Consider the following 27,336-nt stretch of genomic DNA (forward strand, 5'->3'; position numbering starts at 1 on the left):
AATATCTTTGTTCTTCTGCTGACTCGTGACCTGAAGTAAGCAGAATTTTAACAGCATTAATTCCATTAACAAGACAGCCTTCACACCATCGTTTGGCTAATACTACTCTACACCACCATTCCTTTTTACAGTTAGAGCACACACATAAGACCCAAGGCTTACAGTGCCCACATACAGTACATGAAATTCCCATGACTGATACTTCTCTACGTTGATTAAATGAATTTTCATTCCACAGCGTTCAGATTATACCGCTTCAGTTATTTGTGATCCCAGAAGGTTCAGAAGCTTGTTGATCGAGGTGATGATCCAGGGGATGATCCGGAGGATGATCGGAGTCCTCACCCATTGATTGTGGTAGGGATTCACGGAAGGGTCGTATGTTCTTCGCCAGAATCCACCCGGGGCATTTTTCTGTGGAAACACAAGCATAACCTCTTCCCCATGTCACAAGAGGATATGGTCCCATAATCTTACCTGTTTCTGGATCACGGACCAACACCGGAGGTTGAATTCATGCCTCAAGTGAAGCATTCGCATTAAAATGCCCAACTATCGGAGGATTATTATCTATTAGAGAACAATTCAAAAAATTGAAAACACACAGAGCTTTCTTTAGTCGTTCCTCAGGGGTTGCAGTCCCCATTCCCCCTTTTTGTTGTTGTAGTAAGCGTTTCAAAGACTGATGAGAGCGTTCAATCAAAGATTGGCCTGTAGGGGAATGAGGAGTACCGGTAATGTGAGTTATGCCCCATGAGTCAAGAAAGCCCTTTGTTGCAGCTGAGATATATGCGGGACTGTTGTCCGTTTTTATTTGGGAGGGTATGCCCAAGGTGGCAATAGCATGCATCAAATGCTTGCGGACATCACGAGCTTTCTCTCCTGTGTGACAAGAAGAAAAGAGAGCACCTGAAAAGGTGCCAATAGGGGAATGGGCATAGTTAATTTACCAAACCCTGGATAATGTGTAACGTCCATTTGCCATAGTTGTAAGCTCTGTAGTCCTCTAGGATTAACCCCTCCTGCTATGGACCAAAAGAATGCCTTTGACAGTCAGGACAGACGGCGATGATATTGGACGCTTGTTGGGAGGTGAGCCCAAACTGCCGTTTGAGACCTCCAGCATTCTGGTGAAAGAAAGAATGGCTTAGTTTAGCCTGTGCTAGGCGATCTGGTAGGACTCGTACTGGTAATGTGAGCATATCAGCTCGTCGATTCCCTTCTGCAATAAAGCCAGGTAAAGAGGTATGTGCCCTGACACGCATAACAAAATAGGGGTGAGGGCAAGAGTCTAAGAGAAAGACAAGCTCTTGTGATAAGGCAAACAGTTCAGAATGTGAGACATCACGTAGTACAGATGCTTCAGCTTGTTCTACAATCCCTGCAACATAAGCTGAATCCGTAACAAGATTAAGCGGTGTGGACCACCTTCGAAAAACTCGAACAACTGCAGCCAGTTCCACTATCTGAGGAGAACCAGAAACAGTTTCTATGTCCGAGCCCCATCAGCCACGCTGGTCATCCCACCATAAAATGACTGATTTGTGCGATTTTCCAGACCCGTCTGTAAACACAGTACAAGCTTGTAATGGCTGATTGCTCCTTTTTGGCTTGGATATTAAGTGAAAGTCAATATTAAGCAGCTTATGCGAAGGTGGGTGGGATGTGAGTTGACCTCTATAGTCCGCCAATGCCATAACAAAGGCGTCTGACTGCTGATAAAGCCATTGTAAATACGTGCTTGTCACAGGTAAACAGATACGAGCGAAATCTACTCCTGATAGCGTTAACAAGCCTTGTCTGGCTTTAATTACCAGGAAAGCAAACATCTCATGCTGTGTTGAAATAGTTTTTGTAGGTTGATTTGATAAAAAAAAACCCATTCGATAAGCAACAGAGGGTCTGATTTCTGAGAATCCCATTGAAATATTAACGCATGAGGCTGTCGAGTGGGATTCAAAATAATCAAATGAAAAGGTGATTCAGGAGCCCAGCGATGTACTTGTCTGTGAGTGATTGCAGTAGCAACCTTTAGCAAAGAGTCAATGGCTTCAAGACCAAGACTGCGGGGGGAACACAAGTCGGTATTCCCTTTAAGCAGTTCAAATAAAGGAGTTAGGTCTTCATTAGAAATTCTCAACCCCAGCCAGACCCAATTAATTGTTCCCAGCAATTTCTGTACGTCATGCAAGTTTTTTATGTCTGTCTGTATCTGTAAAGGCTGGGGAACTATAGTCTGAGTCCTTATATGCCATCCTAAGTACTTCCATGGGGGTATTTTTTGAATTTTTTCTGGCACAATACAGAGGCCTACTGAATTAACAGCAGCTGTGACAAGGGCTACAGCTTCCTTCATGACCTCGTGATGTTGTGCGGCCACTGGGATGTCGTCCATATGATGGTACACCACTGGCAGATTGTGGCACTGTTCTTCATTCCTTGTGGCAGCACAGCCCACTGGCATCTTAGCAATGGGGTTTGCACGTTGATGCTAGGGACTGAAAAGGCAAATTTAGGATCATCATCTGGGTGGAGTGGGATATTAAAAAAACAGTCTTTGAGATCAATAACGGTCAAATGCCAATGTCGAGGAATCATAGTGGGGGACGGGAGTCCTGGTTGGAGGGCTCCCATGTCTTCCGTAGCATCATTAATTTTTTCTGAGTTCGTGGAGCAAGTGCCACTTGCCAGTTTGTTTCTTTATAACAAAAAGAGGTGAGCTCCACGGGCAGTGGAAGGCAAAATATGCCCTTTTGTTAGCTGTTCCATAACTAGTTTCTGGAGGGCGCAAAGCTTTTCCAGTGGTAGGGGCCATTGATCTACCCAAATAGGGGTATCTACTTTCCATGTCAATTTTAGGGTATCGCGCATTTCAATAGCCCCGCCTAAAAACGGGTCCCGAGAAATCTGTGGACAATAAGTGAACCGAGGGATCGAGTAACATTACTGTGTGGGAGGTTGCTAGGTCCAATCCGGTGCTACCGGTTGCTGCTGGACGAAGACTCGAGGTGCTGTTGCTTCTCTCCGTTGGGGTTGGAATGTCGGCTGCGGCACTTGTATCTGCACGCGTCGCTGCCCCACGCTCTGCGATCGGTTTCCCTCTTTTGGTTGACCTTGGAAATCATTCTTAGAATGACATTGATTAGCATGATGATGCCCTTTTCGGCATACAGGGCAGTACCCAGGGGTCTGGTGTTTAGCTCCTTTATTCATAGCCAGGCAATCCTTTCTTAAGTGACCTGGTTTGCCACAGCCGTAACAAACTACTGACAGACCACATACAGCTGCAAAGGCAGCATCCATAACCTCAAATTTGTGATCCACAGTGCTGATTCTATTGCAGGCTTCTATCATTTCAGTCAATGTGAGGTTTGGATGAGGGAGAGATTGCGACAGTTTTTTGCAATTTGCATTAGCATTTTCCACAGCCAATTTCAATAACAATATTTCCCGCGCTTCCGTGTTATCCACCTGACGCGCTAAAGCATTTTTTAGTCTGTCAATAAATTCCATATAGGACTCACGGGGTCCGTGAGTAACACTTATAAAAGCTTTCTGCGGCTTTTGTGAGTCAGGGATTTTAAGAAGAGCCTTTTTTGCTTCCTCACGGACTGCTTCGAGAGCCTCCTGATGGATGTCCGGAGCTTGGGCTGCCGGGTCAGAGTGCCGACCTGTACCAGTAAGGTGTTGTATGGTCAGCACGGCCATAGCGGCATTGCCGTGACCCACATAGGTGAGGAGGAGTGCCTGAAGCCCCCCCCTCCAATGTGAGTCCCATAGCGCGTATTGAGTCGGAGCTAATAACAGCTGCACTAGAGACTTACGATCATGAGGAGTCAAAACGTATGTATCAAATACAGAAGAGAACAGACTTGCAGAATAAGGAGAGGAAAGCCCGTGCTCGGTAACGGTGTGACGCAGTTCTTAATTACCGGAAAAGACAAGTCCTCCAGCTGTGGCCCCCGACCCTGAAAAATCACAGGGGCCACTGTTGTTTTAGCAATGCCCAGGTCTCCTTCTTTCAAGGCTTGACGTCTTATGCTAGCCCATTGTGTGGGTTGGGGGGATATAAATCTGGCTCTTTTTCAGGGTCCACCGGCCCCGGATCAAAGGGGTCTTCCTGTGGGGGGTAACCTGTGGCAAAAACCTTCAAGGGGTTGGGGGGTTTCAGGTTCTGCAGCGGTAACGGAGTTACTGTAGGAGAGTTTCCTTCCCCTCCCGGCTTTTTCTCTGTGATTTTTTTCCTGTGCTTTCAAAATCTCAAAAATGCTTTTCCACCATGGGAGCATGCACTGCGCTTTGGCATCCCCCGATGTAGCCGCATCCCATCGTTTTACCCCCACATCATCCCAAAACTCTCGCGTAAAAAATATTAGATGCAGTCCCAGTGGGTAATTTTACCTGTACCCATCTAAGGATTGCCTTGAGATCATGCCCAGGAATATTCTTTTCATGCTTATTAAGGAGAGCTTTCATAAGCTCAGATAATCTCTTTTGGGGGAAGACGCCTCATTCCCCATGTTTCCCACAACTCACCTCTAAATTCCAGAGGGACATTTTTTTTCAGTTCCTGCTTCCTTTCAGCAGCTCATTCAACGTTGACTCGTGACCTGTTGCTCAGCCTGGCGGCTCATAAACCCATCACGTCGGGGTCACCAAATTGCCGCGATGAGAGATGGGACGCTGCTTGATGCAAGCATATGTCGATTTATTGTATACAATCACAAGTTCATGTACGTTATCAGAGGCCGCGCGCTTTAAACAGATTGGTTCTTTAAACTACACATTACATACTAGGCAATCCCTCATTGGTTAACTACAAAGAGCGCTTTAAGTAAGTTTCAACAGTCATCAATTATAAAATCAATTATAAAATCTCAGTTCAGAAGTATAATTCCAGAAACACTTGAAAAATAAAGTTAGCTTGAAGCTTTAATTTAGATGCTCTTTCTGTTCCAGTGATATAAAAAGTTTAAAAAATTCAAAGGCAATTTTAAAGTTCTGAACATGGACTAATGCAAGCTCAAAACCCAAAAAGAAACCAAACTGATGTTTGACTAGGAATATTTGCAAATATTTTAGTGGAAAATCCCTGACCATTAACAATTTTCTGTCCAAATAACAACTGCCCTTATGCAACCAGCCAGTCCATATATTTTCTGAAGAATACCTCATTGATATCAAAGAATTAACAAAGGGAAAAAATTAGTTCTAAGCTATATACATTCATAAGTGGATTTTTCAATACTTACATACAGATTTACACACTAAGCCATAATGGCTTGTAGGTGATACACACAAGAAGAGTACGTTGCTTATCTGTCTGAGTGTGTATGCTAAATTTGACAACTATGCCACAAGCCAAGCCTACATGGGTGCTGTGTGTTGTGCACGTTCCTTAACAAACAGTAGAATAGACAAATTCCCAAGATCTAGTCTCCAACCTAATTATATTATTTTGTAGCCAATTAAGGAAAATAACACAAATGTGCATATCTACATGTGCACACACCTTTTAGTTCAGAACCAATCTGTGATAAAAGGCCTTAGCCTTATGGCATCATCGAATCTTAACGAGTACAGTAATTAAAAATGCAGTCTTACTCTAAGTGTGATTTATGCTGACATTCCCTCAAATGCTACACGTGAGTATTTCTCACTCAACTGCCTCAAGTTAAAACAGTAGTATTTGTTAATATGTATTAAAAAATCATTAATTCTCTACAATAGCAGTTGACTTCCATAACACTATGGAAGCAAAAGAGGCTTAAGATGGGTTTTCTGAATACTAACAATTTATTTTAGACTCTCTAAACTCAGGTCTTGAAAGATTTCACTCTGCCAGACATAGAAACACTGTTGCACTCCAGTTGTGATATCCCTTTTCCCAAGTTGTCACATGCACATCTCGCTCAAGCAACCTTATTGTTCAAGTTTCTCTCTGCTACGTAAAAGCAGATTGCACTTGTAGATATAAAAGACAGCACCCTTACTTAGATTATTACCTTATTACCTCCTAACTCTTAGTATACCTTGTATCTCTGATTTCATCACTTCAAAAATTCACCAGAAGCAGATAAAACCACAGCATCAGACTAAACTACACCTTAACTGCTGATTCAAATAAAGGCATTCTCTTCAGATATGCCTAATGCTTACAAATAATTTTGGCTGGTTTTGATCAAAAAACTATTATTACAATAACGATCAAAAATAATAATCCCGTTTGCAAAATGCCTTTAAGCCAGCCTCCTAGTCCCAACCAATTTCCACATTCAGAATACAGCATAAATACAGAATACAGAATAAATTATCTCCATCAAGGCCAAAAGGCTTCTTTTTAAACACAGAGATGTTTGCTAGTTCAAAGCAGAAACCCATTTCTTGTAGGTGACATCTGAAGAACTTTTTTTTTTTTTTTTTGTGTGGGTTTCTAATCAAGTCCATATTTTTCCTTGAGAAGCTTAAGCTGTTCCACTTGTTTCAGGAGTATTTCCAACTCTGAGTTGTCGAATAGGTCCGTATTTCCCAAATATATCATACATTTCCTCTGCTGTGATTTTATACGGCAGGTTCTGAATATAAAGGATCCGATTGACCTCTGGGGGCAGCCAGATGTTAGCTCGCTTGGCCGCTTGCATCGGATCGGAGGGGGGGGGGGGTGCCGCCTTGGAGAGAAACCGTGGCCGGGAAGGGGCCTGCCGGGCCTCGCGCCGCCGCTCGCCGCTGCTGCGGGGGTCCCGGATGCTATCCCATACGCTAATAACCCAAGTAATTCCTTTTTACAATCTATGTCCCAAACACTCCGCTTTTCTAAAAAGCGTATGAGCAAATCATACGTCGCTTGTCTCTCCATACCTTCGTCAGTGCTGTTGCAGCCTTTGCAAGACTTCGGCGACGCGTGGCCGGCGGAACCCTCTGTAGGTGCTCCCGGGCGCGGGGACTGTGCCCTTCCGCCTCCTGCGCTGCTTTCAGGACCGGTACCCGAAACTCCGTCAAACCATGGCTCGCAGGTTCAGTCCTCTCTAGGGTCCCTGTTCTCTAGGGTCCCATTTGTCACGACAGAGGGAAGACACAGTCACTCAATATGAGTGATCAGCAGACTTCGTTTATTGTCCCCGACAATCACCTTTTATATCTTGTTATAATTAGCTCATACATATTACAAAAGTTAAGCTCATTATTGGTTAGTTGCCTAAATACCAAGCCCGCCCCTAGTTTCTCTTCTGTCGTTTTCTGTTCCCACCTGCAACATTCTTTTCCCACCAAAATCTTCCTGTTATTGTGTAACAAAAACAGCCAAAGACAGTGTATTTTGCTTTACTTCATTTAAGCTGAGAGCGATGTGCATTTTTGTCCAGCCAGCTGGACTATGTCTATGAGACCTTTTTTCAGCTAGCCAGTTATCCACAGGGCTGAGCTGGGCTCTGTGAGCGCTGGCAGGGAAGGGCCCTGGGGCCAGAGAAAGAGCTGCTGGCAGGGACAGCTGCAGGCAGCAGAGCCCTGGGCAGGGAGGGGGGAGATGCTGAGGGGATCCCTGATGCAGGGGAGATAGGGCACCTCCTGGCCATGGTCTACTGTGCAGGTGCCTTCCCTGAGCAACACACCTCTGCTCTCCTCTCCCACCCAGCACAGCCTTTAGACCGTTGGTTTCATGTGTTTCAACACCCCCTGGTCCAGCAGAGCAGCAGAAGGGATGAAGTGCATCTCTCCTGCTGCCACGGTGCCATTTCTCGCTGAGCAGAGCCTGAGGGTGACTGTCCTGCACTGCTGCTGTGTAGGAGGTGGTGTGCCGGGCTGGGCAAGGGGAAGGAGTTCCCGAGTGTCCCTTTGTCTCTCTCCTGGCCTTGCTCAGATGCTAGTGGCATTGCAGAGAGGCTCTCTGGCAATAGGAGTTTCAGGTGCAGGCTCAGGCGCAGACCTTGTGGGTCCTCCTGTGCAGACATGTCCTCAGCATGGAGGTGTCCCAGCTTTCCCCTAACTGATGATGCTGTGGGCAATGCAATCTGTGAGGCTGGGGGAGGAGCTGACGCTCTGTCTCGAGCTTTCCATGATCAGGACCCTTGACTATCTGTTTTGGGTGTCCACCCAAGGTCTGTGCTGCTTCCAGGGCACACAGTGAGCCCTGGGTGTCCTTGGATAGCAGTGTGGTGCTGAGCCACAGGGCTGACAGGCCCTTCTGCACGGGGAGCAGTTTGGGCTGAGCCAGGGCAAGGCCAGGACTGGCCCCTGCCCCCAGGGTTCCCATGAAGCCCCTGCTGCAGAGCAGGGCTCACTGCTGGGCAGCCAGCGGGCACAGCCCCTGCTCCTCACAGCACACTCGGCCAGCACTCAGCACAGCTCCAGCCACGGCTCGGAAGGGAGCTCTCCTCGGAACGGCAGAGGCGGGGACAGGGGGCACCGGGGGAGCATCTAGGAGAAAGGGCTTTCACTTGGCTCACAGAAGTCTTGCCTGACTTGTCACTATGTTTTCTTCATGAACAGGACCCTATGGTTGGAGGCAGCAGATGTCCAACAGCAGCTCCATCACCCAGTTCCTCCTCCTGGTATTGGCAGACACGTGTGTTGCTAGGTAGGGCCTGGCGGCCGGAAGATGTCGCGGTGTACGGACACACAGGGCCCCCCTCCAGGTAGCCAACAGCTTGTAGCTTATGATGTAAGCAGACGGAAGTGACACTGTAAACCTAGGCTAAATAGTGCCGCGCCGCTCAGCAATGAACGCCATTTGCCATCCACCACATTGGTGTCTGTGAGCTGATGGACCGCGCGGCCAGTGGTCGGCCGCTGTGCCGTTCCAGAGCCAGGTCACCGCGCGCCTGCGAAGGCAACAAGTGGTGCCGAAACCCGGGAACATTCACCTGGAATTGGGTAAACGGCGGCCGGAGCGGCAGGACCAGCCCGGCAGGGAGGACGCTCCCGGACCAACCAAGAGGATGGAAGCTCTTGTGAAGGTCGTAGTACAGCTGCATAAGCAGTGGGGTATTGCGGCGAATGAAGAGACGGGACGCAGCTTGATGCAAGCAAATGTCGATTTATTGTACAGAAGCACGAGTTTTTATACTCTTTCAGAAGCTGCACGTTTTAAACAGATTGGTTCTTGAAGCTAAGCATTGCATACTAGGCAATCCCTGATTGGTGGTTAACTACCAGCAATTAACAGCAAGCTGTTACCTTTCCTTGGCGCCATCCTTGGTGCCATCCGTCTCCCACTCCCCTGTACTCTGCAAACATGCCTCATCATGTTAATTGTTGTCTAGGCAAGCTCGAGCACATTCCCCTCAGCTAACTGATTGCCACGCATGGTCCTAGTTTCCAGCCCGCTCCTGCATCTCCCCCTTCCTGTTGCACAAAAAGAACCTTTGAAACCGAACGAGTAAAAACAAGGTATAAGTAATAGAACAAATAAAAAACCAACTGAGACATATTATCAATGTCAAAATAACCCACTGTCTCTGTTCCATTCACTTTTACAATTTTCCCTTTTTGTTTTTGAACAGCTAGTACCAGGTTTGCCATGTTCTGCAGGGCCCTTGCAAACATGACAGCAACCAAGGTAATAGCAAACAAACAATACTGCCAATTGATTGAATGAATGCCAAAAAGGCTGAAATTTTCTCAGATTTTGATAACATGTTGCTGCAATGGGGCGCCTAAAATCCATTCAGCACATACCATCAAAATCCTCACAGCCATGTCCTTGAGCCAACAACAAAAAGCAGTGGCAATTTTGACTCACATTCTTAACTACCTACAAAACAAGGTGACTTAACTCTTTAATGCTTTCCCTGCTGTTACTCCGGATAAGAGAAGAACCACTGCAACACGTTCCCATCATAGCCTCCTACTACATTAGCATCTACAGAAAGACAATTATCGACATTCAATATCATCTTCTTTTGGATTAACATTATACATAGGTGGAAGGGCACACCAAACAAGAACTGCTTTAGTCAAAAAGTTCGAAACATAGCATGCCTTCTCTGAACATACCTCTGGGGTCATTCCCTTCATTCCCTCTCTTTTTTATGCAAAGAGAAACACTTTTACCATAACATAGAAGCCCCTATTTACATCTCTGAGCCCGGACACAAACCGCAGCTGTATGCTCCACCAGGCTCAGGGCAGAAATCATTCATGTAGTTACATAGCTATATATCTCTACAAGCATGCAGACACCTATGAAACACTAGATAACCATGTTTATCTTTCCTATTCTCCTTCACAATACCTAGCTGTTCTCTCATCTCTTGTTAGGTCAAATAATTCTCCAGTTTCCTCTCCTATATCTCTCTTCAGACATTCTCTATCCTCCCCTTTTTTGCTTGTTGATTGCAAGGAGGCAAAGGGTGTGTGTAGCTGGGTGACCATGACCTGCTTTATGTTACAATCGACTAAACACTGAATACAGAAAAAAAAAAAAAAAAAAAGTATGGGAGACATAAGGCAAACATCAATAAGGTGGTTAAAGATAATTATAATAAATCCTGTAATACTTTTGAGTCATGGCCCAAAGTTTCCCAGCCGTGAGAAGAGACCAAAGGCATCCCGCCCCTGGCTCTGCTGCAGATCTTTGTTTTAAGGCTTTTGAGTTTTGTATACTTTTGTAAATTAATTCACAGTGGTCACTCAGATTCACCTAACACATCCTATCAAAGCCTTCAGACTTGTGTCCCTGTGCTAATAATAAAAATCAATAGCAACTCGGTTCTGTAGCAACATATGATGGACAGTATCAACATCTGTTAATAAGCCAGAAAAAAAATAATAGTATTTGTAGTATTACTTTGTTTAGCAAGCTAGCAGCCTAATTTACTAAGCAAGTTAAGAGCGTGTACTATTCTTACAGAAGAGATTAGAGAAGCAAAAATCTGTTATGCTGCATTCCAGAACTCAGCCTGAGAATTACAGTCTGCTGTGAGTTCTGCGTTACAATCATTTGACACATGTTGGGGTTGCGATTGTGAAAGTTGCCCATTTACAATTTTCATTGACATTATCACAGCTAGTTGTTTTAAAAGCAACCCTTGAGCTTCCTGATGTTCGACTTGTTTCAAAATATTCTGAAGCCAATCAATAAAGTTAGTATTACAGTTAGTGACTCTCTAGGACCCTGCAAGACTGTGGCAAGACTCCCGCATCCTGACTGCTTTAATAGCCATCTCATTCATTTGCAGACAGTTGTCCCTGGGATACCTTGCCTGAGTCACAGAATCGGCACAACTAATTTTCTCCAGCCAACTGCTCATAGTTAACAGCAATTCCCCGATTAAGGTTTTCAATCAAGGCCACTATACATAGCTCACAAAAATCAAATAACCACATCATATACTGTACCAGTTAGTACCATACAAAGCAATAACTTCCAATCATGCAGTGTGAGTGTATAAGGCTCTGCCATCACTTCAAGAAGGAACATAGCAAATGTATTATGAATCCTCCCTTCCCGCACTGCTTTGCTTAACTCTTTAACAGCCTCATATTGCACAGGCTGCCACTCTGCAGGTTGATTTGGCTGACAAAATACTGAACATGCCATAGCGACTCCCAAACCCCATCACTGAAGTGTTTCCCACTTGCATTCCTGCCACCAATCCCTCAGACTCCCTTTCACCCTCCCCAAAAATACAATCAATGCATCAGGAGAGACAAGGGGGTGGGGGAAAGGTCTAGCTCCTTTTCCAGATCTGTAGGATCTGGATCAAAAGGTTTATCAGTGTCAATGGAATCATTGTCCAAGTTGTCCTGTTCCCGTGCTTGCTCCTGTGTTGTGAGGGTCGCTGCAATCAGTGACAGAAGCTTTGGGGGCAGAGGAGGCATGGACAGAATCGCCATCGTTGACGGTGTCTTGAGAAGGGTCGCGCTGTCGGTGGAATTTACAGCTTCCTCTGGTTTAGCACCGTTAGTAGAATTAGTCCACACTTGGGAAAGAATAGTCAGTATTTGCCACCAAGATGCTAAATGCATTCCTGACACGGAGTTCCCCTCCGCGGCAGCATCATACAACACACTTTCTTTCTTTCAAAGTCTCTAAAGTTTCTTGGCTGCTCACCTGTCTCGATGAATACAGGTGTTATCCTCGGGGTTTAGGTTGTCCGCCTGGTCCAGCCAGCCAGACGATCGTTCAGCCAAGCCATCTCCTCCGGAACGCAGCCCTCTTCCACGAGCTGTCTTTTTTATTGACCAGTTCCGTCCTTATTCTTCCAAGGCTTCGGAACACCACCATAGGGGTCACCATTTGAGGAGACTGAGGCACGGACTCCCTGATCTGACTAGAAGACCCTTCGTGAGTCCATATACGTCTCTTTCTGGGGACGAAGCCTGATTCCCCATTACGGATTTCCCACAGCTCACCTCTCAACTCCGGAGGGATTTCTGTCCGGCTCCTGCTTCCTTTCAGCAGATCATTCAAAGTTCTGTGGGATTCGCTGCATGTCGCTCAGAGAGGCGATTCGAGAGCCCTTCACGTTAGATCCTTAAACGCATCACGTCGGGGTCACCAATTTGCGGTGAATGAAGAGACGGGGCGCAGCTTGATGCAAGCAACTGTCAATTTATTGTACAGAAGCACGAGTTTTTATACACTTTCAGAAGCTGCACATTTTAAACATTTGCTTCTTGAAGCTAAACCTTGCATACTAGGAATTCCCTGATTGGTGGTTAACTACCATCAATTAACAGCAAGGTGTTATCTTTCCTTGGCGCCATCTATCTCCCACTCCACTGTGCTCTGTAAACATGTCTCATCATGTTAATTGTTGTCTAGACAAGCTCGAGCACATTCCCCTCAGCTAACTGATTGCCACGCATGGTCCTAGTTTCCAGCCCGCTCCTGCAGGGTATTGCTTGTAAGCCCAAAGATTTTACTCTCGCAGTTGCGAGACTTTTAGAGCTCGGGGTCATTGACCAGCCGGTGGATATACTCCACCCAGATGTGTGGGACAAATGCTCCCACGCTTTATGTGATGAAACGATGTCTACTGGTAATGGGAAAAATCTGAAAGCATGAGGGAAAGTCGTCCAGGCTCTCCAAAAAGTTAGAAACGAGCAGGAGACCTGGAAAGCTGCAAGGGATTGTCTGTTAACCACCCCGCGGGTGGGAAATGGGGCGACTAGCCAAACCTCACACCCCCCGGTTGAGGAGGGTTGCGCCGACCCTCAAAGCCGACAGAAAGGTGGCGCGCCCACTCAGCGTCCAAAAGACTCTAACATCTTCAGCTTGCCCACAGAATCCTCAGCGAACTCCTTTTGGGGCAAGCTGGCTGCAGAGGCCAGGGGCGCTGAGGCGAAAGCCGAGGCCGAAACTGCACGGAGTGAACCACCGCCCTGTGCGCCCCAAGATGGCACCGAGCAGCAAGGGGAAGGGCGGGGCGAGACCGCCCCCGGCGGGAGCAGGGAGGGAGCGCTAGAGTTAACAGGCGCACACCTAAGGGAGGGGGAGGGGAATGGGAAGGAAAAGAGTGATTGGCACGACCAAAAAAGGGAAAAGAGCACCAGCGAGGGGCAGAAAGCCAATCAGAATGACCCTCCCCAAAACTGCCCTTATAAGGCAGGCGCCGCCCCAAGCAGAAGGCGGGGCGGGCAGAAAGGGAAAGAACCGCTTGATTACGCAAGGCAAGGGAGGGGCCGAAGCCCGACCACATACCACCAGCACCCGGAAGTGAGCAGTCAGTCGGGCTCTGACTCCGGCTCAGACTCTGCGTGGCAGACTTGGCTGGCAAGTACAAAGACCAAAATATCACCACTCACGGGGAAAGAAAGACATAAGGGGACAGAAATTCCTCTCACAGATTGGAGAAAAATACAAATTGCATGTGCCGATTGGGCCCCATCGGACGCGCTAGCATTCCCAGTCCGAGTGACGGACGGGGGACAGAGGGTCCATTCCCCCTTAAGCCCTAAGGATATACAAGCGATTGTTAAAGCAATCGCGGGCAAAGGACTCAATTCTGCCATGGTCTCCACCCTCATCGATGGGGGTTTTGGGGGAGATGATTTGCTCCCGTTCGATATAAAACAAACTTGTAGGTTGATTTTTGTTGGGGCAGGGGTGATTGTGTTTAAACAAGAATGGGAGGAGAACTGTGCGAGGCAATTAGTCCGAGTAACCGGGGTGGATCATCCGCTACACGGCTCCAGCCTACAGCGGTTGATGGGTACAGACCCAACAATGATTACCCCCCAAGCGCAAGCCCAGGGCCTGCGGGCCCATGAAGTTATGGCAACTACTTGTGCAGCTAGAGAAGCCATTTGCACGACCTCTAGAGTTATTGCCAAGCCATCGCCATGGTCCACAATAAAACAAAAAGAAAGTGAGAGTTTTACACAGTTTGTAGATCGCCTCCAAGCAGCAGTCAATTCCTCGGCCCTGCCCTCGGAGGCAAAAAGCCCAGTCATCGCAGACTGTTTGCGGCAACAGTGTAATCTAAAAACCAAAGAAACCTGCAATCACTGCCACCGAGGTCAAGTCTCGCGGACATGATTAAACACGTTGTGAGCGAGGAGCACCTGGCCCCAATTCAAGTGGCTGTTCTTGCACTGGCTAGCGTGATGACATGCTTCAAATGTGGCCAACCAGGCCATGTGATGACCAATTGTCCCCAGTCGGGAGACCTGCCGATGGCGCTCCCCCCGCAAAACCGATCTAAAGGACCGTGTTGGGCCTGCGGAAAGAGAGGGCACTTCGCGAAGGAATGCAGGCTTAAAAAGCAGGGAAAGGGGAAAGGCAGGGGGCCCCCGGGCCGCACACAGCCCTCTCCCACTTGGAATGTCAGGCGCCCCCATTACACCAACCCCAGACATGGGGAGTCGCTCCCGAACCTGTTGCCCCTGAGGGAAGCAACCAACTTTATGGCCCAGCCAACGACCCCATAAACCTGGCCTCCGTCCCAGGGACAGCAGGGACCACCCCTTGGGGGCGAGACCCCTGGGTGGCCCTGGCAGTAAGGTGTGACAACCCGCCAGTGGTATGGGGGATCTGTTCCCTCCATAATACCTCGAATGACACCACCATTAGCATCGCCTTTTTAATTAACACTGGAGCAGATGTTACAGTTATCCCTGAAACGAACTGGCCCCCACGTTGGAAATCGGAAGACGCCCCCATGGTAGATGGAGTCGGGGGACTAACCCGAGCTCAGAAGAGTGCTCAGCTGGGAGCAATCACGCTTCACACTGAAAAGGGACCGGAGAAGACCATTACCCTCTTCCCATACGTCATGTCAGGAGTCCCACCCCTGTTGGGAAGGGACGCCCTAGCCTTATTAAAAGCCAGGGTGACAAATTTACAGTAAGGGCCACTGCCGCACACCCACTCCCACCCATCAGACTGACATGGAAATCATCCGACCCAGTCTGGGTCGAGCAGTGGCCCCTGTCAAAGCCTCAAAAGGATGCCCTTCTCAACTTAGTTGACCGCGAACTACAACGAGGTCATATAGAGCCTTCCACTAGCCCATGGAACACCCCAGTTTTTGTAATACCCAAACGAGCAGGTGAGGGATTTCGTCTCCTCCATGACCTGCGTGAGGTAAACAAAAAAAAATCCAGCCAATGGGTCCTGTTCAAACATTGTTGCCCATGAACTCCATGATACCGGAAGGACAACCTTGTGCTGTCCTTGATATTAAAGACTTTTTTCTCTTGATACCTCTGCATGAGGAGGACAAGGAGCGGTTTGCTTTTTCCGTTGTATTTCCAATCTCAGTCCAACAGCTGGAAGCGACAGCTGTTGTGTTGGCGTGCGGACTGTTCCCGACATACATCTCAATATAGTAACTGATTCAATGGTCGTGGCCAATTTTTGCTTAGCCATGTCAGGGCCCGGCGTTTCAACATCCGCAACAGCTCTGATGCTAGAAGAAGCGCTTTTTTCCCGAAAGGGCACTATATCAGTCATCCACATCAACAGCCATAACCCAATCAAAGGGTTCTTCCAATTCGGCAACGACAAAGCAGATGCCGCTGTAAAAGGGTTGTGGACACTAAAAGATGCCCGCCAATTACATGAGTCCCTCCACATCGGAGCTAAAGCGATAGCAAAGAGATGTGGGGTTTTGGCCACTGACATGAAACATATAGTAGCTACATGCCCCCACTGTCAAAAAGCACCATTGTGGTCTAGCGGAATCAGCCCCAGAGGTCTTAAAGCCTCTGAGGTGTGGCAGACGGATTTTACGCTCTGTCAATTACTAAAACCTCGAGCATGGCTAGCAGTAACTGTAGACACATATAGCGGGGTGATTGTAGCTACACAACACCTTAAGACCGATGCTAAAGCAACCATCCAACATTGGTTGACAACCATGGCGTGGGTTGGTGTCCCTAATCAGATCAAAACGGACAATGGTCCGAATTTTGTGTCTAAAGCAGTCCAGGCATTCGTTCTGAAATGGAGTATTACTCTAATACACGGCATCCCATGTAACAGCACAGGACAAGCCATAGTCGAACGGGCAAATCAAAGTCTGAAATCTAAATTAGAGGTATTAGCAAAACCAGAGGGTTTTACCAACGCCATTCCCTCAGGGGACCAGGCACGCTTACTACGGACTGCCCTATTAGCACTAAACCAGTTCCCCAGGGGAGACGAGGTGAGTAGCCCTGCCCAGAAGCACTGGGCCACTCAAGCGCTAGAAGAAGGCCCGTCGGTCATGATCAGAAATGAGCTAGGAGGGTGGGAACAAGGGTGGAAATTAGTTCTGACAGGGCGAGGGTATGCTGCGGTCAGAAAAGACAACAAAATTAAGTGGTGTCCACTTAAGTCTATCAAGCCAGACCTTCAGAATAAAACTAATGAAAACTGTGAGTTTTTGTTTGCAGGACCAGATCATCGGACACCCCCGTGTCCCGTACATCCCACCGACGAGAGAAAATGACAAGTCGACAACTGTCCTGACTAAACTTGGGAATCCTGCACCACCCAGATTCGGATAACGACCAAATAGCCTCCAAAAAGGGGGAATGCGATGTCTTTGTATGAACTTGATTCTAGGACTTGTCATCGCAGGAAAGACAGAATCAGATTATAATCACCATCAGCCATTCAAGTGGGTCCTACGGGACCCCATAAGCAGTCGAGTGATAAAGGAGAATATAACAGCGGGTACCCCGACTTTTATGTTTACAGTTGATGATTTATTTCCCGGACTGGGAAAATATAGATCTAAAGTGCCATGGGGGACGTATTGGTGTCCCAGTTCAAACTCAGGAAAAAGCTATTGTAACTATCCAGGATATTATTTTTGTGCATATTGGGGATGTGAGACCATTGTAACGAGTGATAGATGGAAACCAGAAAGAGAGGACGAATTTCTGCGCGTAATGTGGGGGCCAGATAGGTGTGACCCTCCAAAATTTGGGCCTAGTGGCTATTATCTTCAATCGTCAATCAAAAAAAGTACCTGTACACATTTAAATTTGAGAATTCAAAACCCAGCTGACATGGGCTGGGTGGGGACAATGTGGTCAGTATTTATACACTCCGACAATACAGACCCAGGGGTAGTGATACAAATTATCAGGATTGTGCTACAAGCACCCCAAGCAATTGGCCCTAACCCGGTTCTTAACCCACAGACACCTATATATAAGACTGATAACAATATTAAAGATGCGACCGCCGACAACACCGAAGCTCCGAATACCTTAGAATTTGACCTGCCTCCTCTATGGAGGCTGATGAATGTAACGTATCAGATACTGAACTCTACTAATCCCACCATGACAACAAACTGTTGGCTTTGTTATGACATAAGGCCCCCTCTTTATGAGGCAGTAGGTATACCCTATGAACCGGAACTCCTTAGGGGGCCCAACCCCATACATTGTGTGTGGAGCTCCGAGGACAACCCAGGAGTCACGATGCAACATGTATCAGGGCGGGGTAGATGCGTCGGCGAAATACCCCTTGAAAAAAGGCCTCTGTGTTTGAACGAGTCCACATCAGAAGAGCTATCGAAAGCTGATTGGCTAGTTCCTGTCAAAAACACCAAATGGATATGTTCAAAATACGGAATTACCCCATGTGTATCTCTTAAATTGCTCAAAGGAAACCATGAATTTTGTATACAGGTAGTGATTATTCTGAGAATCGTATACCATCCTGAGGAATACGTATATACTCATCAAACCCTTCCAGCTTCGCATCATATCCAAAAGCGAGAACCCATCACCGCTCTGACTATAGCTACCTTGCTAGCCATAGGGGCCGCAGGGGCAGGAACAGGTATAGCCTCGTTAGTCGAACAGAACCAGAAGTTCCAGTCCCTCAGAATTGCAGTGGATGAGGATCTGGCTCGCATTGAACAATCGATCAGCGCTTTGGAAAAGTCACTGAGGTCGTTGTCCGAAGTAGTTTTACAAACTCGTAGAGGATTGGATCTCATGTTTTTACAACAAGGCGGGTTATGTGCGGCATCAGGAGAAGAATGTTGTGTGTACGCAGATCACACTGGGGTTGTCAGAGATACAATGGCCCAACTTAGAGAAAGGCTAGAAAAAAGAAAGAGAGACAGGGAAACCCAACAAGGGTGGCTTGAATCGTGGTTTGCCCGTTCACCGTGGTCAAGCACCCTGATATCTACCTTGGCAGGGCCGATTGCAGTGATCATCATGGCACTGATCTTTGGACCCTGTATACTGAATAAGCTCGTGTCATTTGTCAAGAGCCACCTAGAGAAAGTCGACGTTATGCTGGTAGAATGCCATCAACTGCTTTAACTTATAAGTCCCATTTGGTATTACCCTTAGCTACCTCTAGCTTACCCTAATTCATACCTTGCTATTATCAATTACCCCTTACCTTCCACCTGACCACTGTGCCTTATGTTTTTTAGTCAAGTTGATACAATATTCTTTTAATATTTTTACAAACCATAGAATATAAATTAAATTAAGATTTTGATTGTTATATTTTAGCTGATTCAATTATCCATAGGGAGGGGAGAAATGTAGGTAGTTAGGGCTTGGCGGTCGGAAGATGTCGCGCTGTACGGAAATATAGAGCCCCTCTCTGGATAGCCAATAGTGTTTAGCTTATGACGTAAGCAGACGGAAGGGACGTTGTAAACCCAAGCTCTATATTGTCGCGCCACTTATCAATAAACACCATTTTGCCATCCACCACATTGGTGTCTGTGAGCTGATGGACCGAGCGGCCTGGGGTTGGCCGCCGTGCCGTTCCTGAACCAGGTCACCGCGCGCCTGCGAAGGCAACAGGGGAATTGAGAGGATGTTAAAAGCCTTGAAAGGGCAACTTCTAAATGTACCATGACTGTGAAAAAAAAAAAGCAGAGTGAAGAAGCATGAGTAATGCCTGAAGAAGTATCTTCACATACCCTCAAAGACCTTTCCCAGGGCTGACAAAGCCCAGGGGATTACTGGCAAATAGACTTTTTCCAAGTTACTGCAGCAAAATGGGTATCAGTATCTTTTAGTCATGAGAGATGCTTTTTCAGGCTGGCTGGAAGCTTTCCCTTGCCGCACCAATAAGAAGTATCATTAGTGTAAGTTCAGAGATAATACTGAGATTTGGGGTACCCATAGGACTTTCTTTGGGTGTTGGGGTCCACACTTGGTAGTAGGAGCCCTTCAGCTTTTAGCTAAATAGAAGGGGTAAGATGGGATCTCCACACTCCATGGAGACCTCAATCAAGCGGGAAAGTAGAGAGAATGAAGCTAAGCCTGAAAGGACAGATGAGTAAAATCTGCCAAGAACCTCAGAGAGAGCAGTCAGATGCTTTTCCCGCACCATTGCTACAGATACAGGTTCCAGCGTAAACGGAAGGAGAGACTTTGGAAAGGATACATGGTAAACCTTGCCAGGTGACAGAAATGGCAGTGAATCCCAAAATAATAGAAGGGAAACATGGCTTAAAAGAGTATGTTCAGTCTCTAGGAAAGGTCCTGTCCTCTCTCCAGTGGTACGTCACTGTGAGCGCAGATCTGTCCCTCGATGTGCCTGTACATCACTACCAACCCGGAGATTGCGTGTATCTTAGAACGTGGTTGGATGAACCGTTGAAGAGAAGTGAAAGGACCTTTCCAGATTTTTCTCAGCACCTACGCTGCTGTCAGGCCTGAAGGAGTCACTCCATGGACATGCCATAGCAGGGTTTAACCAGCACATCACCAGAATGGACTGTCAAGCAACAAAAAAACCCTTTATGCTTGAAACTGCCTCCAGAATCATGAAGTTCTAGGTTCAGGATCTTGCATTATTGCCAGACAGCATATAAGTGAATGACTGAAATGCGACCCCAGATAAGACTGGGCTGTCTACAGGGAAGCTGGAGTCTGCTACTTGCCTCTCCTTTGTAGATATATGTTGAAATGTGTTTTACAGATGTATAGAATTTGGCCTGTGATGTGGTATGCTAAATCCTCAGCTTGGGTGCGATCAGGAGGAGTCATGGACATGGAATGCTCATTTGAAAATGGTGGAAGCATCGATGAATGTTTTTAAGAAGAGTGATTGTTGGGTTTGTACCCTTTTCCCTGAATCTCCTCATGCAGGAATGCCTGTAGCTGGTATCCCCATCCCATTTGGGACTAGTGGGCGTAACTTGTGGCTAAGACCAAAATACACTCATTGGAACGAGACTGACCTCCAGACCTGGGCAATACTGAATCGACACTCAGTGTGAAGTGTGTTACTAAAATGAAGCCAAGACACACCAAAATGGAACTCTGCTCTTTGTGGGGCCCTACCCACATTGTGATTGCTCAATGCGATTCATGAAGCTGTCAGAACTAACTAGCAGTAGGTACTGGAACGTTCCACTGGGCACTGGGTGGTGCTGGATATGTGCCAGTGTAGCACAAAAAGCGTTACCACCAAGATGGTCGGGTAGAAGTACCACCAAGTTGGTGGGATATTTCCTGATATGACTGACTGAGACACTGGACAACAGTCGGTGGTGAACAACTTACCTGCGGAGATACAGGCGGAATCAACCACCCCTTACAGAGAGACCCACGGGGTATCACTCTTCTGCTGGGTGGTTTATTCCTTGGCGAGGGGCTGCTGAACTGGGGAAGGCAGTGATAAAGAGATCCACAGGAGTGGAAGTGATGGCCAAGGACACTGCAGGTGCCATAAACTGCACTCTGTACGGCAGAGACAATGGCCGTACGCAAGGGGACAACCCTTGGGTTCTCTTGGTGACTTCCAGCCTTGCCGGTGCCCTTTGCCTTCCATCTCACGCTGTCCTACGCTGTCCCACGGCTGCTGCTTTTCCACGGCAGGCTGCAGGCACCCATCTGGCTTCCCCACCTTGCTCTCACCCTGCCCTTGCCACACATGCACCGATGTCTGCCCACCCTCACACGCTGTTCCTGCAAACACACACACATGCACTGATCTGACACTCCTTCTGGACGACGTCTCCCACCACAGCACAAGCCCTTGAGTGACATTTCCTCCTCCTGACCTCCAGTCTCCACTTTCCCAGCTGCACTGGGTGGCAGTGCTTCTCCCTCCTGCTCTTCCCTACCTCCAAGGAAAGCTCCACCACCTGGGAAACCACCCTTCAGGCGGGCATCCCGACCCGTCACCCTCCTGGTGGTCCTTCCCCTGACCATGCCATGGCCTCACCGCGCTCTTCCAAGGCTGCGAGCCTTTCAGCTTCTCGCATAGGCACGAGCAAGCGGTGTGCCTGCTGCTGTGCTGCCATGTTCTCAGGCAGCAGCGACGTGACAAGCAAGAAAGAAGCCCCTCGGTGGAGTGAGCCCAGGTCCTTAGGCAGAGGGGATCTCACAGCCCCTGTGCCACCCAGGGGCCTTCTGCTGGCCTGCGCGAGACACGGGCAGATGGAGCTTAACAGCACGTGTCGCAGCCATGAGTCAGGGGCTGCCCTACGCGCTGTTTCAGGCAGAGGTGACCTCACTGCCCCTTTCCCAGGCACATTGCTGCTGTTGGGCTGTCCCCTCCACAGGCAGAACTGGCCTCACTGCCCCCGTCACAGCCATTGGCTTCCTGCTGGAATGTGAGTCCCTGAGACACAACTGACCACGAGATACCGTCCTCAGCCGTCACCCTCCCCGTGGCCCAGCACCCCAGCAGATAAAGGGAAGCTTCTCTCAGCCAATTTATCTCATGGATTTCGTACCCACCGTTTGGGTGGAAGAACAGTCCTCAGGGGAACTGCTCTGTTTCTACTGGACACTGTTTTGTCTCTGCTTCTGCGCCTCTGTTTTCCCTTCTTCCCCCTGCTATCCCATCCCAACTGAGCTCTCCAGGGAAGTGAGTCAATGAGTCCTAGAATATCTCAGGTTGGGAGAGGCCCCTGTAAATCCCCTTGTCCAGCTGTCCTGATCAAGGCAGGGTGAACTGGATGGCATCTCTCAAGGGCTCTGCCCACTTTGGCATCATCCACAGAAGGGTCTGAAAAGCCACTTTGTCAGCTTGTACTGGGAGACAATCAAGACATTCAACACAGTTGGCCCAACTGCTTGCACTGGAAGATGTCACTAGTCAGTGGCCACCAGGAGGACTTGACCACTGGTGACATTTGGTCTTGAGCCCCTGTGGCGTATGATGCACCGACTCTGGGAGCGGATTGAAGGCACGAAGACACTCAAAAACACCTCGGAGACACTTTATTAAAATCAAGCAAGCCTTTTATACCTTTGCAGGGGGCTGACGTGTCAGCCTGTAACTGTGCTCAGCAACTTTCAACTCTGGGCTCTTTTTTTATTACAGACACAGCAGCTCAGCAACTCCCTTTATCTACAAGGCCACAAGCTCTGCAGACCACTCCCTATCTTCAAGGTTCTCCTCTTGCTCCCATGGCTTCCTTCCAACAGGCATAACTGTGTCTCTCTCCCAAGGTCGGGTTTCGCTCCCTGACGCCATTGAGCTAGCTCGAGACATAGCCACAAGCCGCCAGCCAACTTCCCACCCACAGTGTCCTCCATTTCTTCACTCCAGAAGTCACCCATCTGCCTATACAGAAAGTGCAGGAGAAAAAGTCAAACCCCTTGCAAAGGTGCAGGTACAAACCATCCCCTTCTTGCCTCAATACGTATGGGTGCAGCAATCCCTTTGATGTCCCACAACTACCTGGAACTGCCTGCAGGAGTATTTCCACCGTCATTTCCCCAGACACTACGGTGAGGATGACCAGCCTGTATTTCTCCCAATTGTCCTTCTTGCTTTTCCTGAACAAAGGCTGGATGTCTGCCTTTTGCCAGGATCCCAGAACCTCCCTGATTGCTCAGACACATTTGAGGGCACCATCCAGAAAGGGTGCCGTGATCAGACAGAGGCACTTGCATTGAGCCTGCCCGAGGTGGGTGAGATGAATCTCCCTGGGACAGTGGCCTTTGTTCCTGCAGTCACACACAGGAACGGCGGTGCCCTGGGAGGTGTCCCCACCTCAGCTGGCCTCACACACTGCTGCCGTGGTTGAACCCCAGCCTCACGCACACAGGGGTGCTCAGAGGCACGAGCCCGTCCCTGGCACGTGCGGAGGCAGAGCACTGCAGCGGGCACAGTGACTGCCTGGCCTCCTGCTGCCCCTGCCAGAGGCTGGCAGCACCTCAGCCCGGGGGTGTCGCGCCCTGCTCGGCACCTCGCGGAGATGGCCCTCGTCATGAGCAATGGGCACGGGGACCTCGGTTCAAGGAAGCATGTTGCAGTGCTGCATTCAGGTGGTCTCCACAAATCTAGAACATTTGATGGAGGCCAGCACCGTCACAGAGTGCCCGTTGCCTGCCCCTGCCTGCGCTCACAGGACTGCCACGCAGCATGGCAGTGACCAAGCTGCCAGAGCACTCAGGCCTTACACCAAGGCAGGGGGTCAGAAGGGGAGTGTGGAAGTGGAAGGAGGACAGCACTGGAAAGCCAAGGGATGGTGTTCCCTGGTACTGCTGCCATGCCAGGAACCTTTTCCCCTCCGTCTGTGGATACAGGAACTGTCCCTGCAGCTCCAGAAAGGCCTTGGAAGGAAGAATCCCAGGAAAAACATAGTGGTTTAATGGCCCTTTGGCTTTTTTAGATGAAGAGAGAGCAGGACACCTTCAGAAAAGAAAATCAGAGAAGGAATTTAGAATGGGGACGACACCTTTATCAGAAATGAAATACCATGAGCAACTACAACAAATTCAGAAGACAATCTGGGTTTGTGATGAATTAAATTATAAATACTATTCATCATTATATTCCTTCAGAAGAACATCCAGCTATCAGTTTGCACATTGCACCGTTGAGCTCCTGGTTCCTTATGCTGTAGATGAGGGGGTTCACTACTGGAGGCACCACTGAGTACAAGACTGCCACCTTGGAGGGAGGCTTCAGGTAGGCAAATGTGCCAGTGCTGACAAAGAGGGAGACCACGGCCAGGTGAGGGAGGCACGTGGAAAAGGCTTTGTGCCGCCCCTGCTCAGAGGGGATCCTCAGCACAGCCATGAAGATCTGCAGGTAAGAAAGAACAATGAAAATGAAACAGCCAAATAATAAAAAGGCACTACCCACAAGAAGCCCCACTTCCCTGAGGTAGGTGTGTGAGCAGAAGAGCTTGAGGATCTGTGGGATTTCACAGAAGACCTGTCCCAGGGCATTGCCTTGGCAGAGCGGCAGTGACAGTGTATTGGCCGTGTGCAGCACAGCACAGAGAAACCCACTGGCCCAGGCAGCTGCTGCCATGTGGACACAAGCTCTGCTGCCCAGCAGGGTCCCGTAGTGCAGGGGCTGGCAGATGGCCACAAAGCGGTCATAGGCCATGACGGTGAGGAGAAAATACTCTGCTGAAAGGAAAAAGACAATCAAGTAGAGCTGTGCAGCACATCCTGAGTAGGAGATGTCCCTGGTGTCCCAGAGGGAGTTGGCCATGGCTTTGGGGACAATAGTGGAGATGCAGCCCAGGTCGAGGAGGGAGAGGTTGAGGAGGAAGAAGTACATGGGGGTGTGCAGGTGGTGGTCGCAGACTATGGTGGTGATGATGAGACCGTTGGCCATGAAGGCAGCCAGGTAGATGCCCAGGGAGAGCCAGAAGTGCAAGAGCTGCAGCTCCCGCATGTCTGCAAATGCCAGGAGGAGGAACTGGGTGATGGAGCTGCTGTTGGACATCTGCTGCCTCTGGGCATATGGTCCTGTCACAGGAGAAAAAGACAGTGATAATTTAGGGGAGACTTCTGCAAGCAAAATCAAAGCCATTTCCCACAGACCACCCCCCCGTCACACACAGACATCCCTCTCTTTTCTCAGAGACCTTCCTGCAGCTGTGTGGCTGCAGCCCTGCTTGGTGCTGGCCGTGTGGGCGATGAAGAGCAGGGCATCTGCCCACGGGCTCTTGACCAGCCAGCCCCACTCTGCAGCAGTGGGTGGGGGCAGGGACCAGTCCTGGTGTTTAACTTTGTCCTGTGAAACCAGTGCCAACGCAGAAGGGCTGGTCAGCGTCTGCAGCGCCAGTGCTTAGGAATGGGAAGGCTGAAGGCATTTTAGAGAGTTTTAATTTTTTTCACAGTCCCCCCATCTCTCCTGTTGCGTATTCTCGGATGTCAGAAAAGCAGAGCATTTTTGCTGCCCTCAGGTGGAACAGAGTGAGGTCTGTGAGGCAAGAGGATTGCCTGTGGGTGAGGGCACAGTGAGGGGAGGTGGTCTGTCCATCTGGTTCCCAGTTTCTATGGGCTTGCACCTTCCTGAGATGAATGGTGGCCACACTCCCATGTTACCCTGAAATACCACAAGGCACTGCTGAGAACAGACTGACCCACCACAGACCAGTAAAGGTTGTAGACTTTCATCAGAACTCAGCATCCCACCCACAGCAAAGGATACACAGCTCATTTCACCCACCCCAACAGCATTTTCTCCATCACAGAAACTCTACGCTTCTACGTGGGGCTTTCAGATCACTAATGGGTGCGAGGGGACAGGTTTCCATTCTGGAGGGCAACTCACTGCTTGGAAGGGAACTTCAAGGAGGTAGCCAAGTGCCCTAACAAGAGCATCAGGTTCAGGGAGAACCAGCCCATTTCCCAGCTCCACACAGGGCATTGCCCACAGCCCCACATGTGAGAGGAAAGCTGGGACACCTGTTCCCATGGACACACCTGCAGGAGAGGACCCCCAAGGTCAGAGTGTGACTCTGCAGCTGAAACAGCCATCCCCAGAGAGCCTGACAGCAAGAGCAAGACAATAAAACTAACCCCAAACGGCAGAGAAAGAAGTAAAATTGCACTGATGGTCTAGGTAAGAGTGTCCAGGGCGAGCGTGCCAGGCACTGAGGGCAGCGCTGCCCTTGCCCAGCTCTGCTCGCCACCTCCCACACACCAACATTGCCGGGCAGCTGCTCTCAGCCCCTGTGCTCTGCAGAGGGACCGGGGCACGTGGCTGCAGAGCTGCACCGAGGCTCTGCTGGAGCTCTGGCTGCAGAGGGGGTGGCTCACACCTCGGGACCCCCAGTCCTGAGGGCAGAGGCTTTGCTGGGGGGAGAGCAGCCAGGGGGATGCCTCAGAGAAAGGGGTCTGCACTGCACATGGTCAGAGAGAGCTTTCTGATTCTGCTTTCAACAACAATTCTGTCTGAAGTTTCCTATCAGTCCTTGCAATATCCTGGATGTCAGGAGATTTTCCTTGTGGGAGGTATCTCCCTGTGCCAGGTCTTTCCCTGTCAGCGCTCACAGACCACATCTCTGCCTCTGTGCACTGGCCCCGCACAAACGTGCCTCTCTGCAGGGCACTGGCTGGGCGCAGGGTCCTGTCCGCAGGGGGAAAAGGGCAGCTCAGAATGACCCTGATGGCTCCAGCAAAGGTGCTGCTGCTGCTGTTCATAGGCGGAGGAGTGGCTGAGGGCACTTCAGGAGGCTCCTGGCAGACCTCCTCATCACTCACAGTTACAGCTGGCAGTCTCAGGGACATCTTCAAACTCCAGATCTCCATTAACATTTCTGCCTTCCCTCTCCTGCCCCCAACAACAGAAAGCTGAAAGCACAGATTGAGGAGAGCCCTGGAGTTATCACAGCAATCCCTGCGCTGACCTTCGATATGAAAAGTCTCATCCAGACATATTCTGAGGGTAACCTATCCTTGTAAGCAGCGCTCAGCCATGCAGCACACTCTCAACAGCAGAGAGATCCTTCCCTCTCGGGGCTCAGTCCATACACCCCCAGAGCTGTGGGGAGCCCCCCGGCAGGCTGAGAGCTGCCCCTGGCAGGCGGCAGAGCCCCTGCCCCAGCACACAGCCCCCGTGGCTGCAGGGACCCTGCTGGCAAGGACAGCCCTGGGCACCCCTGCCTGCACAGCCACCTTCACAGCCCTGCAGCCGGCCCTGGCACAAGGCAGCCCACATGCCCTGGCCCTCCCACGCTGCAGCAGGGAAGCCCTGCTCTGCAGCAC

At 49.1% G+C, this 27,336-nt stretch overlaps 1 protein-coding gene and 1 long non-coding RNA gene across 2 annotated transcripts in view; one reads left to right on the forward strand and one right to left on the reverse strand.

Annotated features, from left to right (window-relative positions):
* Positions 1-9,903, forward strand: part of LOC308057218 — a 57,882-nt gene extending 47,979 nt beyond the window's left edge. Inside the window, exon 3 of the long non-coding RNA XR_013925183.1 lies at positions 8,976-9,903. This is a non-coding gene — a long non-coding RNA (uncharacterized lncRNA). The remainder of the gene's footprint in view (positions 1-8,975) is intronic.
* Positions 1-25,066, reverse strand: part of LOC308057202 (olfactory receptor 14A16-like) — a gene marked incomplete at its 5' end in the record, with an annotated part of 209,659 nt that extends 184,593 nt beyond the window's left edge. Inside the window, one exon of the mRNA XM_080411333.1 lies at positions 24,278-25,066. Within this exon, the coding sequence (XP_080267459.1) occupies positions 24,278-25,066 (789 nt within the window). The remainder of the gene's footprint in view (positions 1-24,277) is intronic.
* Between the last annotated feature and the right edge of the window lie 2,270 nt (positions 25,067-27,336).

The sequence above is a fragment of the Falco punctatus genome (assembly GCF_963210335.1).
Source record: "Falco punctatus genome assembly, contig: scaffold_40, whole genome shotgun sequence".
NCBI lineage: Eukaryota > Metazoa > Chordata > Aves > Falconiformes > Falconidae > Falco > Falco punctatus.